The 17,805-nt window shown below is 38.8% G+C and overlaps 2 protein-coding genes across 2 annotated transcripts; both read left to right on the forward strand.

Annotated features, from left to right (window-relative positions):
* Positions 1-280: 280 nt before the first annotated feature.
* Positions 281-10,563, forward strand: LOC127004567 (tRNA N(3)-methylcytidine methyltransferase METTL6-like). Its single transcript, XM_050872416.1, has 16 exons — positions 281-444; positions 3,093-3,291; positions 3,606-3,687; positions 4,353-4,514; positions 5,312-5,547; positions 5,883-6,046; positions 6,466-6,495; positions 6,740-6,787; positions 7,199-7,231; positions 7,398-7,465; positions 7,634-7,685; positions 7,849-7,922; positions 8,102-8,207; positions 8,469-8,514; positions 8,914-8,940; positions 10,432-10,563. The coding sequence occupies exons 2-6, from the start codon at positions 3,113-3,115 to the stop codon at positions 6,043-6,045; spliced, it is 822 nt and encodes a 273-aa protein (XP_050728373.1). The 5' UTR covers positions 281-444; positions 3,093-3,112; the 3' UTR covers position 6,046; positions 6,466-6,495; positions 6,740-6,787; positions 7,199-7,231; positions 7,398-7,465; positions 7,634-7,685; positions 7,849-7,922; positions 8,102-8,207; positions 8,469-8,514; positions 8,914-8,940; positions 10,432-10,563.
* Positions 10,564-11,705: 1,142 nt separating this feature from the next.
* LOC127004566 (phosphoglycerate mutase 2-like) lies at positions 11,706-17,706 on the forward strand. The gene is made up of 5 exons (XM_050872415.1): positions 11,706-12,024; positions 12,964-13,196; positions 13,349-13,491; positions 15,985-16,106; positions 17,236-17,706. Exons 1-5 carry the CDS (start codon positions 11,709-11,711, stop codon positions 17,400-17,402), a joined length of 981 nt encoding a protein of 326 aa, XP_050728372.1. The 5' UTR covers positions 11,706-11,708; the 3' UTR covers positions 17,403-17,706.
* The last annotated feature ends 99 nt before the right edge of the window (positions 17,707-17,805 follow it).

The following is a 17,805-nucleotide window of genomic DNA, read 5'->3' on the forward strand; positions in this document are numbered from 1 at the left end:
CTGAGTAACTGTGAGGAAATAACTGGAAATCTATGTGTCTTTGCGTGGTTACTAGCTTCATGGGTATAGCGGGAGGGGTTTTAGGGTTATGTGAGGTGTGTTTCATTTATTTAAGTGTGTAATTAGGGCTTTATCAGGTTAGTCTGGCACGTCTTTCCATATAAACCTCTGACTGGACTTCAAAACTATATCTATAACTTGAACTAACTCACGGATAGAGGAAAACTCAACGTGTCTGAACCATCTACCAATATTTTCTGCTATGTATGAGAAGTTTCCGGTGTGGTGTGACGCGTGTAGGATGAAAAAAATAATAAAAGAGGTGGAAAATTAAGGATATATGGCATCATGAAGGTGCGGTCGGGGGGTGACGTCAAGCTTCGTCCTCACTTCCTGGGACGCGGCGGCGGGGGCTGGCGACACGTATTCTTCTCCTCTTCGTGCGTGAGTATCATCAACGTGTTGCTACCTCCGCCATTGTGGAATAATCTCGAAACACTTGTGGACTCTAGGCACGCAACTGGGTCAAAGATCAATCACCTGGGGAAGCAATATACTCGAGGGTGCTGATGATCGCTGTTGCCATGGCTACTCTCCGGCGCCACGTGGGTCACACCGTAGTCAGATTATCGTACTCAGAGCCACGTATGTACCGGTTTTTGGCCCATAACAACTAAGAAACTAATCATTAACAACTTTATCGGTAATTTTATATGAAGCCAGTTTTGGGGATGGAGGAGACTTGGGGTTGGAAATCGGCTTACATAGAGGCTGAGTACGACAATCTGGCACGTTGGTGGGCCAGGCACGGGTATATCGTCCAAATAAAAAGATAAAGTCAAGGTCCAATTGATAGTCCTACTCATGCTTTTTCCTCGTTTTTGCACATTTTCTCAATTTTTGGGGGCCACGTGTGATACCGTCAGGGGCTCTTACCCATTAGCATCCATCTTCACCCCGGCTACTTCTATTTTCGTCATAGTAAAAACCGGTGAAGTAACTGGAAAATAGATAAAAGATACAGCCAACGACCAATTGATAGTCCTGCTCATGCTTTTTCCTCGTTTTTGCACATTTTCTCAATTTTTGGGGGCCACGTGTGATACCATCAGGGGCTTTTACCCATTAGCATCCATCTTCACCCCGGCTACTTCTATTTTCGTCATAGTAAAAACCGGTGAAGTAACTGCAAATTAACCTGTTGAACGCATTGGGTGGTGTGTGAGTTGGAAGGGCTGTATTTTTTTTATTTTTTATTTTTATCTGGTTCACAAGGTTTTTCTTGGTAGACTCGCTGGTCCACGTGGGGCATCAACAGGCTTAAGAAGTACAGTAGTGAGTCCATGGAAAGGATACTCAGGCTGTTACCTCTATAGTGCATATTTAAGGATGAATAATGGATATGCTAATAGATTTTTAATTTAGGTCCTATATAATTTTTTTTTGGGGGGGGGGTAGGGGGGTGGAGCTACCTCACTGGGTGGTGGTTAGGTTTGGTCAGACTGGAATAAGGGGATGGTCAAGGGAAGGGTGAGGTGGTTAGGTTTTAGATTTTTAAATGTGATAATTTTTGATTAATATTTGTGAATCGGTCATCTGTCTTAGTGGTGAAGGGAACTTTTTTTAGGAAGTTTTGATCTGGGCCTGGGTTCATATTCCAGCCTAAGCAGTCTGCATCCTGTCAACCCAGCATTTGGTCCCCCTTTTCAGACTGGGGTATAATAGATGTATAGTGGTATAATGGATGTCACATCGGCCCTATGTCTGGGGTAATGGGTTATTGCCTGGAGATAGATGAGCACCAAGACCATGTGCAGGTTTATCATATCCTTGAGTTTATCTTTACCTGTGATGCGATTTAAGTAAAGCTACTATATATTCCCTGAAGATATTGGTTTCCAGAATTTTCCAACCCCAGTATTTATCTATTTTTTAACTTGTTGCACTCTGTAGTTTGATGTTTCTTCATTGATTTTTTTCTTTTTTCATACTAATCATTATAACCAGTGCCTGCGGAAATGGCTTAATGGAGGGTCAAGGAGACACGTTCCACAATTTCAACCCTAAATTCAGTCGGTAAATCTTAAGAATTGCGACTCCTAGCGGGTGCGCATTTAGGGCATGGTGTGGCGGTAATTACAACATTTCTAGCACGTACGATGGGGTTTTGACAAGCAGACAGGCGTGTTTGTCACAAGGGGTGTATTTTTCCGCGCGGGCTCTTCCCTTTCTTCACCCAGAGCTCGCAGTCTCATCACCCATTGACTTGGAAGAAATCGTGAGGCCAGCATGGAAAAATATACCCCATGTGACATAAACACGCCTGTCCACTTGTCAAAACCCCATTCGTACGTGCTAGAAATGTTGTAATTACCACCACACCGTGCCCTAAATGCGCACCCGGTAGGAGCCGCTATTCTTAAGATTTACCATGCAGTCAACTAATAACAATATGAGTTGGAATTGTAATTTCTGTAAGAGCAGTAAGATAAACCATTGGATGAAGTTTTGTCTCCAAGGAAAAATGCATTGGTTTCTGACAGGGTGTCACTAACATGTTGCATAAGCCCAATGGTGGTACCTACTTGAACAAGGCCACTGAAAAGGCAGAACAAGGACACAAATATTATGATAAGATAATGAGAGCACTAGCTTGATTGAAGCCTCTGGTAAGGCATGGATGTTTCTGGAGCCATGATAGTGATGCTTTTGATGCACACCATGAAATACATTATAATTGTATTTTGTGGGGACCAGACAAAACTCCTTCATTTATATTTTCTATTTTCATACATTACCATTATAATTAAAAGAAAATATAATATGTAATTTAATATTGAAGTGATCATGAATAATATCTGAGTTGGCTCACTCCACCTTCACCTGTGAAGCTGTAAGCTCTCCTCCATCTACCTGTAGGGAAGAGGTATTGGCCCAGTCTTTGTCAACCTTGTATCGGGTATACACAGATAAGAGCAATGTGTGCAATGATCCAGGTTCATCAGATTGGAGCAACTTTTTTTTCTGTATGGCTTGTATCTTGCTGTAATACGAGGACAATAGTAAAATCTGTACTGGCCATTTGCTTTCAGGAGGGACATTGAAGGTCATTATGGACTCTGAAGAGCAACAGAACATGGTTTATGAAGATCTGCCAACACTCAATGAATCTGAAGAAAAGCAGCTGCTCCAACAGGACTCAAGGGGATTTGTGTCTTTATTCCACCAGCAAAAGTTGGAGCAGGAAGCTGCCAAAAACTGGGACAAGTTCTATAAGCGAAATGAGACGAGGTTGGTTTCTCAACTTTTTATCCTTTTTGAGATTTTTAATATTGTTTCATGTTAGTTATTTAAGGTTACAGTACTATTAAATAATACATTAAGACATATATAGATAATGTATCAGCAACCTAATATAAATCTGCATAAAACTTGTTTTCAAAATAGTATCCATCCCCTTTCTCAATTTTAAAGACCTTGACTCCAGCATTAGACGTGCTTTTATTTCGTCTGTCACATTGTCATGACCATAACCAGTGGTAGTATTTGGGGCTTCAACATTTCCATCAATAGTCAATCAATTTTAACAGCCTTATGCTCTCTAGGTTCTTCAAAGATCGTCACTGGACAACAAGAGAGTTTCAGGAGCTTGTTGGGAAAGGGGATGTTTCAAAGGTGCTCCTCGAGGTGAGCATGAACATTGCCAGTTATATTTGTTTAGGTTGCAGTATTTTTTTCTAGAATTGAAATCTTTGTAGGTGCAGCATATTACAGGCTTCCGTTGCCATAGTGTCAGTTAGCGGTATCTGTGGAACATTCACTAGGGAAATGGATGAAGATTTTGAGATGTGCATCATTGTCTTACAGGTGTTGGTTCCCATTGACAATATATCTTTTGTTCAGGTAGGGTGTGTCGTTGGCAACTTATGAATTACATTAATAGTTCTACAATTTTCTTGCATGCTCTTATTATGTCTTCCCAAAAGCACCAGTGTGGAATGTTTCACCCTGGCCGTCAAGAGGAAGTAGATCAATTCCTAGTTAAATGGGTGAGATTAATGTTATACTATATATTTGGTCTCAATTGGCTGAGGTACAATGGTTGTGAGAAGTGAGGGGATGTTTCAAAGATGCTCCTCAAGGTGAGCATGTATTGCCAGTAATTTTTGTGTAGGTTGCATAATTTTTTTTGTATTAAAATTTTAGGAGCAGCATATTACAGGCATAGGTTACCAGTGTCAGTTAGCAGTATTTCTGGACTAATCACTAGGGAAATAGATAAAATTTTTGAAACATGCATCATTGTCTTACAGGTGTTGGTTTCACACATTGACAATATCTCTTTTGTTCAGGTAGGGTGCGGCGTTGGCAACTTCATCTACCCACTACTTGAAGATGACCCAAACATCTTTGTATATGCCTGTGACTTCTCGTCCCGGGCCATCCAATTTGTTAAAGACCACCCAAAGTATGATGCCTCCAAGGTTCATGCCTTTGAATGTGACATTACAAAGGTAATCATGAATTCATTAATATTTTCGCACTTTTCTTGCGTACTCTTTTAATGTCTTCCCAAAAGCACCAGTGTGGAATGTTTCACCCTGGCCGTCAAGAGGAAGTAGATCAATTCCTAGTTAAATGGGTGAGATTGATGTTATGCTATACATTTGGTCTCAATTGGCTCAGGTACAATAGTTGATAGAAATTTTGGCCCAGTGTTAGGATGTCCTGTGTAGTAGTTACAAGTTATGGGAGAAATGTAAAATTATGCACAATATTTTTTTTTTTTTTTTTTTTTTTTTTTTTTTTTTTTTTTCTCTCTCCGAGTGGAGTACTTCTACTAGTATTTACATGAGGAAAGTCTGCAATTTTGTATGAATTTCAGAATATTAGGTCTTTATTATCTAGAGGCAATGCCATTGTAGTGTAAGGTAGGAAAGTAGTAACAACTCAGAGGCCCTCAAGTTGGGTTTGGAGCCAAGAGTAGGTGCATGTGAAGTGGTCTTGGGCCTTTCTGTAAGCTAATGACACTAGAATGAGCAGGATAGGTTGAGAGTGAGAAAGAAGGGCAAAGAGAATGTTAACATGTCTTATGTAATAGTGTAATTTAGGAGTCTTGTGATAGATGTAAGAAAAGTTGTTCTGATCTAATGGTCACACTGTAGAAAGCTGAAGAGTGTTGAAGAGAAAGTTAGTGATTACCATAAGTTTTAGACTGAGGGTGGCAGGCTGTGTCAGCTGTAGAAGATGGAGTCACTTTTCATGAATTGGATGTCAGTGATTGATGCCTTTGTTTCTTGTGACTTCTCAGGATGACTTGAGTAGTAAACTGGATGGCAATAATGTGGACATAATCAGCATGATATTTGTGCTGTCTGCCATACACCCAGACAAGTTCAAGGGTGTTCTGACCAACTTGTACGAGTGCCTTCGCCCTGGCGGCATGGTGTTGGTGCGGGACTATGGCCTCTATGACATGGCCATGCTCAGGTTTGGCCCTGGGAGCAAACTTGGGTCACAGCTGTATGTGCGTCAAGATGGGACGAGGTAGGTTCATACCCTTTTCAAAATTGTCCTCGGGTTTTGTTACAGATATATGCCGGTATCTGCAGTAAAGATAGGTGAAGTTGTCTATTTTAGATTCAAGTATCAGCTAAAGTGAAACTGGGAATACATGAATGCTAAGAGAAGTGTTGCAAATGTCATTATAGATGTCGTTGCCTACCTGTGATGATAAATATAACAACACTGGCACTCATTAGATTCTAACCCCATTGCAGGCACTTCTGTAAATGGCTAGTAGTTACAGCAAATCATAATTGGGTTAGGCATGCGATTGCTTTTATATGGTACCAAAGGACATATATTTATTCTTCCGTCAGGGCATACTACTTCACCAAGGAAGAGCTCTGTGACCTCTTCTGCGATGCAGGGTTTGCTGTGTCCAGTTGTCACTACGTGGCTCGCCAAACAGTCAACAAGAAGGAAGGTGTGAATGCACGGAGGAACTTTATCCAGGGCAAGTTCCTGAAGCAGAGTGACTGAGGTAAGCAGGTCTTTTGTGAAATTTGTACAGGCATCTCATTTTATGTGAAGGTTGTGTTCCCATGTATAGTAAGTTCCATAACTGAAACTTGTTCAGGTTGTTAGTATGACTTTCCTTCATTTTAGAACATAAAAAATATGTAAGAAATTAATTGGATTTTTGGGACTGTGTTCTTCCATAAGAAGTGGAAATTCCTGTAAAATGAGGGGCACCTGTACTGTTTTACTGATAAGCATTTTTTTCCTTGGAAGTTTTATGACAGCTTGCAAGGCCGTACTGTTGTTGCATATGATGATCTACCATCTTTCGGCTGAAAGTAGTGTTGACATATTAGTCCCAACATTCTGAGGATTTGTATGATATTGTTGGTTTGTGTTAAAAGAATTTCATATTAATTTTTTATTTTATTCTGTTTTCAGAGATTATCATTTTGAAAAAAAGAAAAAAAAGTGAGTATTCTTATTTTTTTTTTTCTTTTTACATATAAGTAATTTGAATAATGAAAATAATTTTATATATAAATATTTTTTTTTCATACAGAATCACTTGCTTGTTATAGTTTATACTTTGTATGATGATAATTTCCAACTGAAGTTACTGTTGATACGTATTCCCAACATGTTCTGAAGAAAAGAAAATAGTTACTTCTTATTGTCAAATCCTTTAATTTAAAGTCAACCTTTCCTCCAACAGCAATCAAAATTGGAGACCAAACTCACTCACTTCAGAGGAAGGCAATGGGTAAGTAGAGTAGTAGAACTAAGAATTTTAAAGGTGCAATGGAAATGGAAGTTTTGGACATCATGCAGTTTTTTACATTCAAGTGTGATTTCATTTGAGTGCGTGCAGGAAAGGGGAGCAGAAGGGGTGGTTCGGTGGTTTATAAGTGTTTAGGTTAGTAGGGAGAGAGAACAAGCAGGACTTATTGAGGTTTTTAAAAACAATTAGTAACCATTACAGCCTTGTGCAGGATATGTTCTTGTAAAGTTTTGAACTTCAAGGAAGTATTTACCATATTTTCAAGTGATGAATATTATTTGCTACTTATGATCAAGCTGATTACTTGTTACCACCGAGATCTCTGAGGCGTGATAACTGCATGCAGTTCCTAACACTCGTAAGCAGTTTTTCTATTATTATTGTTTATTTCAGGTCCCTAGGAGCTGTATTTGGGGTTGTGGTCAGGTAAGTTACCTTATTCAATTTACCAATAAAATACTTACGTTTATTAAGATGATATACACTATTCCCTGAATTAATACTGATGGCATTATTAGCTCTAACTGACAAACTGTTTTAATAATTATTCAAATATATATCCATGACTTCACTAATAAATTAAAATTTACAGAATGATCCCCCATTTTCTACGATGCAATTACTTCAGGAGGGGAATCTATCTGAATGTCTTTTAAAGAGGTTAGTAAGTTGCATTTAGGTGATGCAAAATATTTTGTTAGTTGATCTCATGATGAAAATTACTTCAATGATCCGTGATTCTTTGTACGTAAGTCGCTGAGTGAGTTTATAAGTTATTACTTGACTGGTTACAGTATTGTATTAATTTATTTTATTTTATATTTTCAGTTCTCAAGTTAGAGCGTGCAGAAATCTTGGGATGGAGATTTGTGTGAAGCAGGTAAGTTATGAATATCTTGCCCATCACTGTTCTGTTGTAGACTTTTTATGATGAAAATTATATTGCTGATCCCTGATTTTTGTACGTAAGTCTCTGAACATCCCAAGAAAAATGCTGCTTTCAGGTTTTAAGCTTTTGTAGTAAATCCAGATTCCTTTTTCAGGTGTTGAACTGAGCCTGTCAAGATCAAAGAGAATGCTGAGGTGCCATCAGAACAAGACCAGCATATGTAGGCATGTATGTAGCCCATGAAGAAAGAAAAAGAGGATTTTCTTAATTTTTATCATGATGAACTCTAAAGAATGAAAAATAATGATTTCATTTTAGACACTCTAATTTTTTACTGATACTATAAAAAAGAAAATCCTTAATTTGATTGGTCTGACATGAAATTAATTGTCATTTTCCTATTCCAGAGATATTGGGCTCAAAGGCAACTGTTTTGGAGTGTGGAAGGCAGTTACCCCACGGTCACTGCCAGGATCTGCTACATCTTGCTGCTAGGAAGCTGATACTGATAGTGTAAGTAACCAAGTGAAAGATAAGATTTTTTGTATGCTGTAATATGTAGTTCAGCTTTCACCATAACTTTTTTCTTTGTATGATCAGTCAAACCTCCATTTGACATTTCTGTAAAAACTGTGTAATATTAAGAAATTGAGTGATGATAACTGGCACCAGATCTGAAGAAATTATGTTGCAAAATTCTAAAATATCTGATTTGTTTTGGATTTAATAAATTAGAATTGTTTTATTTAAAACTAACAGAAAATTGTCTTCCAGATCACAGTGTGGTTGAGCAGATGAAGGTCGATTAAAGGTCTTCATGGTGAGTTTCAAAGACTTTGCAACTCAGCTTCAGTGAAAAGTCAAGTCAAATATAAGATTTAAATATTGGATATACAATACCAAATATATTGAATCAGGAGCAACAGATTTGTTAGTGCTCTTCCAACACAGAGATGCATAATTTGTTGAATGACTTTGGGATTCTTTTTTTAGAATACATCCATTGTATGGAAATACATGCTGTAACTTACTTTGAAGAAATTGTCACTGCAGGCTATTTATACAGTTCAGGGGCATGCAGTGTTTTGTTGAAATGATGATTGTTTGCTACTTATGAGTATTATGATTACTCTTCCACCAAGATCGCTGAGGAAAGAATGTTTGCACAACTCAATAACTGAAAGCTTCATACAGTTAAATGTATATCTTTACTTTCCAGGTCCCAAGGACTACAAATTTTACCAAGGTGAGTTGCCATCTTTTGTGTGTGTATGTGTATGTGTGTATATATATATATATATATATATATATATATATATATATATATATATATATATATATATATATATATATATATATATATATATATATATATATATATATATATATATATATATATATATATATATATATATATATATATATATATATATATATATATATATATATATATATATATATATATATATATATATATATATATATATATATATACAGTAAAACCCCGATTATCCGAAAAACCGGATTATCCGAAATTGATCTGGATAATGCAATTAAATTTTTTTTTTTCTATACTAAAACGTTATAAAACATCAAAAATAAATAAAAGTAACTACATATGTACTATATTAACACATTTAAAATTGATAAGAACAGTTAAAATGAATATGCTTTCTAATACGTATTGCCGAAATAGCTTGTAACGAATAGATCAATGTATTAGACAAAAAACATTAAACAAACTCTCAACACCACGTCCGCACCTTCGCCCCAGCAAGGACGTAGGTGCGGCGAACGAACAAACTACTGCACGACTACTCTCACACCGTACTCTCAAGACAACGACACAAACACGACTCCCCTCTCCACTCCATGCCACATTCCCCTTCCAACATACGAGTTGCGCGATAATATGAGTCATCATATTGTATCTCCACCTGCACGATGCATCAAGGTCACACTTGCAAGCTTGCACAACCATTCACAATCGCACTCTGCAACATTCACAATTCAGATCTGCAACGCTCACAAGTATCAACATACACTGGTCCAGACAAGGAGACACACAGACAAACCTACAATAAAACATTTACCTCACATGTTTTAAGCGTACTACTTTGTTTAGCGTAGCGTGTGTTTGTTTGGTTTCATTGTTTACATAGTCAGTCGGTGGCAGTCGCGTCACACACTTCACACTGGGCAGTCGCATCGCGTTCTACCTGTGCTTCGACCTCACTTCTTTCAAAAATCAAAATGGCGGCCATAAATCCGGATTATCCGAAAAATCGGCTTATCCGAAAGAGGCTTCCCCCCTTCCATTTCGGATAATCGGGGTTTTAATGATATATATATATATATATATATATATATATATATATATATATATATATATATATATATATATATATATATATATATATATATATATATATATATATATATATATATATATATATATATATATATATATATATATATATATATATATATATATATATATATATATATATATATATATATATATATATATATATATATATATATATATGAATGAGATCTTGAAAGTAATTTATTTTGCTTCATGCAGAAATACCATTGTATTTGTTACTATGATGATAAGTAAAGATGTGACATTCATATGATCACTATCAGCTACTGCTGACCTCTAAATATAGAATTTAATATCTTATGAGTTGGTTCATCTCCATTTAATGAATATTTTCTATTCATTTTACAGATTGTATGACTGCTTTGGCCAAGCATGCAGAGACCACTCCCAGTAGTCATCTATGCAGTGGGTCTATACTCCGTATACCGTATGAGCTGATTGTGTGTGTGGAATCATTTGTTTTTACAATAAAAAAAGTTTTGAATCATTGCTTTTTACTTTCCCTGATGCAAGAATTTTAGGTAAGCTGATATATGATTACATCCCTGCTTGGGCAAGGTGGAGGAGGAAGGGTACGTTGTTCTAGGTGTGAATAGTCAGGTTTGAAGTGCACAGAATAGGGGTAATTATGCGTATTCCATACTGATCGACAATAATAACCTTGTTGAAGCCAGTTGAGGTAACCTGGTGCTCTAAGTGCTGAATTGAGTGATCTGGCTAGTATGGTGCTAGAATCCTTGGTGGAGACTAGCGTGCAACAGGTTCTGTTCAATCTGAGCGTCGAGCTGTCAGTGGCAGCATATTCGTCGCCAGATGTGCTAGCCACTACATCGCGGAGGCGTACATGATTTGCTTACATAAATATCAGGCTGCACTGCCTGAAATGTGATTTGGACAAGAGATCTTTCATTCCGGCTACACAAGCTGTGTCGGTGAGGAGGGCGGACGTGGTGGCGAGGCGGTTATCAAACATTCATATTTGGAAAGTTACGAATTTGTAACTTGCATGAGTCCCACTACTGATCTTCCATTCCAAGGTAGGTTTAGTTTAGTTCCTTGGCATAAATAATAGCTACCCGATACGTAAGTTATGCATACATATACATTGGTAACGCACTTACGTCACCATCTCATTATAGGCCTAGTGTCTATCGTCAAAGTATGATATCTACGTAGCTATGAAACGCGATTCATTAATCTACCTAGGCCTATCATATGGCCTCAAGGGTCCTTGGATGCCTAGCTAGGCCCAGTGACATTTTGCCACTAATGTCACCCTGCAGCCTCGCCTGTCAGAGTAGTACTTTGACAAGCGTAGCATTTTGAAAGAAGCCTATAGCTACTGGTGTTGGCTATATAGATTAATTCCTTAATTTTCATCTAAGTAATCTTAAATTGCCATGAAACGTGCATGTAGAATGAGGTCTTGTTCCCGATTTTCAAATAAGGTTAACTTTGACATTTCATGTGCTGGCAACTTAGCCTATTTTTCCCCAAAGCCGAGGTTATTTAACCTATTTCCTCACAATAGGATAGTTACTTTTTCAAATACTTGCGCCAATTGTACTGAACGATAAGCTAGTTGAGTGTCACTCGTCCTATTCCCACATGACTATTTCCAGGTTATGATAGTAAATGTCCGTGTCCTCCTGGGGCTGCAGGTGTCCCCGGGGGGCAGCCCCGTGCACATGGTGCGGCGCCTGGCGAGCCTGGCAGCCCCGCCAAGGTCACAGCGGTCGTGCAGCGGGCGGCAGGCACGTCCTCCGCCTCCCCCGGCACCGGCAGTCTCCCTCAGCTGGCCGCCTTGCTTGTACCTCTCTTCCTGCTGCCCCGCCTCCAAGATGTCCAAGTACCAGATTGTTATGGTGCGTCACGGCGAGAGCGAATGGAACAAGCTCAACAAGTTCTGCGGCTGGCACGACGCTGAACTCTCCGAGCAGGGTACGTAAGGAAGGGAGCCTGAGGGCGGCGAGGCTGTGGAGTGTTGTCTGCTGGGCCTCGGTGCTGGCCGGCCCCAGGCACCGCTCCGAGGTCACGCAGAGCAAGGCCGTGACCTGGGGCGTGACAGTAGAGGGGTATACATGACAGACATCTATATAACAAATGCCGGTGGTTACTAGGAGTCACCAAAGCTAAATAAAACCGGAATTACAGTGTAGGTCTATGTAATGTGGAGGTGGTGTCACTGGTGTATCACTCTAAGGCTTTCATTTTTATTGTCCACCATATTACATTAGGAAGTTGTGGTTTAATATATATGGAAGAGGGAAACTGATGAGGTATTAAACGTTTTTGAGTACTGAAAAGAACAATTAGATGATTGTTGTTGTGAGTGGCCTCTTATATAAGTAATTTGATATTTGTCCCCTAACAACCTTGAGAGGATTGCATGGCAGTGATTTGCATAGAACTGCTGATCTGTTACTCGCTTGCCGGCCATGACAAGGTAACGAGATTCTAGTGACCTTAGTGAAAATAGCTTCAAGGTCATGGCAGTGACTTTGAACTTATTGGCAAGGGTGGTCATCCTTCAAGGACAATGCTATTTTAATGTGTTGATAGACATTGATTTAATTGTTAGGTATGTATGTATACATGCAACCATCTGACTGGTGGTTCATTTTTGCCATCTAATTATATTAATCTGATAACTTCTGTGTTTGTTTTGGGTTACCAGGTTATTTCAGTAGCTAAGACAATCCCAAGTGCAAGGAGGCCAATAGGATACCCACAAAATTTGTGGCTTTAGCAAGCCAAGGGATTCTACCATGAGGTACTTAGGACAGGAAGGGTTTGCTCTTGTTTTGGCTTTTTCAAAGATGTGTTATTTTTCAACCCTAACCTTGATTCCGAGATATTAACTTCCTGATTATGTGGCAGGTGTCAAGGAGGCTCATGCTGCAGGGAAGGCTCTAAAGGAAGCCAATTACAAGTTTGACCTTGCCCACACCTCTGTCTTGACCCGTGCCAACAAGACCCTTGATGCCATCCTTGAGGAAATTGGTCAGAAGGATATCCCCATCCAGAAGACCTGGCGCCTCAATGAGCGTCACTACGGTGGCCTGACTGGGCTCAACAAGGCTGAGACTGCCCAGAAACACGGTGAAGAGCAGGTGGGTGCTGCTGCCTGGGGCGGGGGTCAAGATTGGGAAGAGTGTGGGCCCTGAGAGCTCTTCTAGCCACTCCACATCTGTCAACATTTCTTGTGGACTTATTGTAGCCTTGTGTACATTTAGTATATCAAAATGTTTTGTTCTGTTTGCAGGTGAAGATCTGGCGCCGCAGTTTTGACATTCCTCCTCCACCAATGGACGAATCAAACCCTCACTACAAGGAGATCTTGGAGGACCCACGATATGCTGATGGCCCAAGCAAAGAGGAGTTCCCCATGTTTGAGTCCTTGAAACTGTAAGTAATGTTGTAAAAACACAAAACTTGGTTCAATTAGCTCTTTTCAGAGTCATCAGTCACAAAGGGGTGACATTCAAAGAAAATATGTAACAAATTTTTATTTACTGTGCAGTACTTACAAGCTGTCAAGATTTCTATCCAACATTTTCTGGTCGGTGAGTTTAATTATTAAGTGGACACGGTGCCTTTGTACAGTTCTATTATGTCATGTGTGTGCCTTTGAGGTTGTGTGTCTGTGCACAAAATGATTTTTCCATAACTATAGCTAAAATAAGGAAGAGATTTGAGGGTCACAACTAGAAAATGAGTTAAAGTCCCAGGGTAGAGGTCTTACCTTTTGTATGTGTATTTTAGTATCACATTTTTTTTTTTTTTTTTGTTAATAATGGCAAAAGTGCACAAGCTTCTATCCATATACGGTACATACTTCATCCTTGCATGCTCTTGTTTTTCATTTTTCTTTCCCTTCTTTTTCTCAAACACAGTAAACTCTTGATATAACAGACTAATTTAGGGGGGACTTAGTCCGTTAATGCCGAAAGTCCATTATAAGTGGTGAAAAGAAAAATGTAAAATAATACCGATGAACCTTATAAACGTAGGTGTGTGTATATATATATATATATATATATATATATATATATATATATATATATATATATATATATATATATATATAAATATATATATATGTATATATATATGTATATACATATATATATATATATATATATATATATATATATATATATATATATATATATATATATATATATATATATATATATATATATTTTTTTTTTTTTTATTGTGTATGTTGTGTGCACTTTGTCTGTATAGCTGTGTAGTACACTTGGCGATGGACTGCGAGGCACTGAGGCTGTCAGGTTGGCAGTGGGGCCCTGTGGGAGGGCCGTATTGTTATGGGTATGGGTAAAATCTTACAAGTGCACCAATCTCACACTGGCAGATTTTTTTTTTTTTTTTTTTATTTTTTAATTTTTTTTAGGATGTTATGAAATAATCTGATAACCATCTCTGTCACAAATCATTAAATGATTGACTTTTCAATGCCTGTTGTACACCCGCCGCAGCCTGCAGCTGCAGCCGCAAAATAACTCGCAGAGAAAGATGTTCAACTTGCTTACAGTTTCTACATGTCACTCACTGCTCACAAAAATCACGTGGATAAACTAGAACAATTCCAGGCAAATTAATGTCTTTCCTGCTGTGTTTTTCCCCAGTGCGCATGCGTAGTGGACAGCAGAGTGACTTATTTCTGCGAGGAGGTATTTCTTGCAACACTGGCCCATGAATTGGACCACGCACACCGCCGCCATGTCCCGTCCTGCGCTGCGTATTTCTGCGCCCCACACCGAGTGCCAAATAAATTTACAAACCAAACATAACCTAATCCACCTAACTGGGGGCTTATCCCCCCTCGACCCTCTTTAGCTGTGTCATTACCGACACTCACAAACACTTGACTATTTTCCATTACATTTATGTCTGGATTGATGCATAAGACTTTCTTTTGGTATAAATACGTTCTTCATTTGAATGGAAACCACGAGGAGGAAAATATTTCATCAGGTGGGCTGAAAAAGACTACGGTAACCGAAGGATGGGGCAGCAGATAAAGGGAGGAGGGTCAGGTGGCCAGCAGATGCTATTGTGGTTACTGGAAGCGGGTGGTTCAAAAACTATTCTCAGTAGGTCCACGTGGATTTCTGACCATCTGACCTTGTCCGTTATATCCAAAATCCGTCATAAGCGTGTCCGTTATATCGAGGGTTTACTGTACTGACCTTGTCCGTTATATCCAAAATCCGTCATAAGCGTGTCCGTTATATCGAGGGTTTACTGTACTGACCTTGTCCGTTATATCCAAAATCCGTCATAAGCGTGTCTGTTATATCGAGGGTTTACTGTACTTTACAACCCTCTTTTCACAATTTGCCGAGGGTTGCCTCTTAAACTCGCACAAATATTTCTCATGTATACTTTTGTTGTCAGTTCATTTCACTTTCCATTGTCTCCAAATGGCCAGACTACTTGAGGATGGTGCAATGAACTGCTGTACTACTCCACAATTTGTTCCCTCTCCCTTACTTCACATACAGTCTTCAAAAACACTCACTGTCATCATCATCCATGCTATTGACGCCACAATCTTCCAAATAACTCGTCTCTACTGCCTGGATCCTATATTTTTAAACTTTCATTCTGTCCATGTCTCACTTCCATATGTCAATGTTGGAACTATGTGGATGGTACAGTGAATTGATAGTAGCTGCACATCCTGAAAACCCTTTCTTTTGAATATACAATTTGCAGGTTGGAAATATTATTGAATTGAGGTTTGTAAGAAAAATGAAGGATAGGATGGTTTGATAGTTGCTGCAAATGTCATCTTGTTATTATAAGAATATGTATCTTACAAATGTACAGTTCAGTATTAGTGATGCCATATTCATCTTCCTCGTACAGGACCATTCAGCGCACTTTGCCCTACTGGAACGACGTCATTGTGCCCGATATGAAGGCCGGGAAGAAGATCCTCATCGCTGCCCACGGAAACTCTCTCCGTGGCATTGTTAAGCACCTCGACTGTGAGTATTAACTTCTCAGATCCTTGTCTTGTCTTTTATTGATGTGTCCTTTTGCCATAATTAAAGAGGTAAGGGGGTGCTTTAGTAAGGTGTAGAACAGATTAGGAATAGATAGGTAGATAATTCTGAAAACCTTGATACATAATTGGGGGTTCAGTATATTAATGGTAACAGTAAGTTTCCATGAAGGGATACTGTTATAGTCCAACCATTTCAAATAGTCTGTTTAGGCTGTGGATTCTGCGTGTCTTTTCCTCCCCTCAGCTCTGCCACACAGTCCCAACACCTATTTCTCCCTCTCATATGATAGCTATAGCTAACATATAAGAGGGAAAAGTAGGTGTTGGGACAGTGTAGCAGAGCAGAGGGGAGGAAAGGACACGCAGAATCTACCGCCCAAACAGACAATTTGAAATGGTTGGACTATAGTAACATTGTGGTATGAAAGTGAAATGCTTTTATTCTACAAGCAAAAGTTATGAGTGGTGATAGTGGAGAGTAAGAGAAAAAGTTATGGAAGCAGTGTGTGTTTGCTTGACCTTGGATAGGGATGAATAAAAGACTGATGTGAAAGACATTTTTGGTGGACTGCAAGTGGAGGGTGCTGTGGCCATGGCAGGCTGAACAAATTTTGTTTTAATTTTTAAGTGGACCGGATGCATCAGACCATTTATTTTCTTTCAGACATCACATGAGTCCTTGAAAATGTTATATTCAATGCCAGTGCTATCAATTTTATCTCTGAAAATGTTGAAATAATTGCAGTAATAGCTGTTTGATCCATTATTTAACGTTGCACAACATTTGGTGGCCATTTCATCAGCCGATTGCAGGGCAGCTCTCACTTGAGTCACTGGAGATGCACACTTGACTGAATAAGTGGGAGAGTGGTGGGAACATTAACCAATCACTGGGCAAGGCTGTAGCACCAGTCAGCTGCTGTGTACTGCACAACCCCGGGTGATTCAAATTCACCAATGCATTTAGGTTTTGTGTGCATGACAACATGTTTCAGGTGCGTGATAGCATGTGAATGGCAGCTTTTAGGGTGTGTGTGATTTCAGTGAATAGCGATAGTGAAAGGTGTGATAGCAGTGGGAGAGGTGTACAGTACATAATTTTATTACAGCAATGTCTGACGAAGCCATCATGGGCCTGAACCTTCCCACTGGCATCCCATTTGTATATGAGCTGGACGAAAACCTGAAGCCTGTGGTGTCCATGAAGTTCCTTGGTGATGAAGAGACAGTGCGTAAGGCCATGGAGGCCGTGGCTGCCCAGGGCAAGGCTAAGTAAATACTCAGCACTGTACAGTGATGTGTCAGGTGGAGAACTGTCATTCTTGTGATTTGTTATAGAATGGGAAGATTTTTTTTTCTTTGGTATTTTCATTTGATCAGAAAAATTAATTGTCTAGTCAAATTTTTCTTATCATGAATGTGAAGCCTACTTGCTTAACTTTTATTTATGTATGTCTGCCTCATTGTCCATATTGTCAAGTTATGTACCAGTGTATGAATGAGGCTTGGTAAATTTATTTATTAAGCTTGATTATAAACTATTTAACATTTTTTGTCCTAAAATAAATTTATGTATATGAGACTTGTTTAGATTTACATTATTGTCAGTTGTTTTGTCTGGTCTCTTCAAAGAGCTCAGTCATAAGAATTATAAATACACACTGATTTTCTAAAATACT

The sequence above is a fragment of the Eriocheir sinensis genome, chromosome 28 (assembly GCF_024679095.1).
Source record: "Eriocheir sinensis breed Jianghai 21 chromosome 28, ASM2467909v1, whole genome shotgun sequence".
Taxonomy (NCBI): Eukaryota; Metazoa; Arthropoda; class Malacostraca; order Decapoda; family Varunidae; genus Eriocheir; species Eriocheir sinensis.

Bases quoted from the DNA above. Each gene is read 5' to 3' on its own strand.
- LOC127004567 (XM_050872416.1), top strand. From the start codon at position 3,113: ATGGACTCTGAAGAGCAACAGAACATGGTTTATGAAGATCTGCCAACA. The intron at 3,688-4,352 runs GTGAGCATGAAC...TCTTTTGTTCAG, and splicing joins TTTCAAAGGTGCTCCTCGAG to GTAGGGTGCGGCGTTGGCAA. The intron at 5,548-5,882 runs GTAGGTTCATAC...TTCTTCCGTCAG, and splicing joins GTGCGTCAAGATGGGACGAG to GGCATACTACTTCACCAAGG.
- LOC127004566 (XM_050872415.1), top strand. From the start codon at position 11,709: ATGATAGTAAATGTCCGTGTCCTCCTGGGGCTGCAGGTGTCCCCGGGG. The intron at 12,025-12,963 runs GTACGTAAGGAA...ATTATGTGGCAG, and splicing joins CGCTGAACTCTCCGAGCAGG to GTGTCAAGGAGGCTCATGCT. The intron at 16,107-17,235 runs GTGAGTATTAAC...ATTTTATTACAG, and splicing joins CATTGTTAAGCACCTCGACT to CAATGTCTGACGAAGCCATC.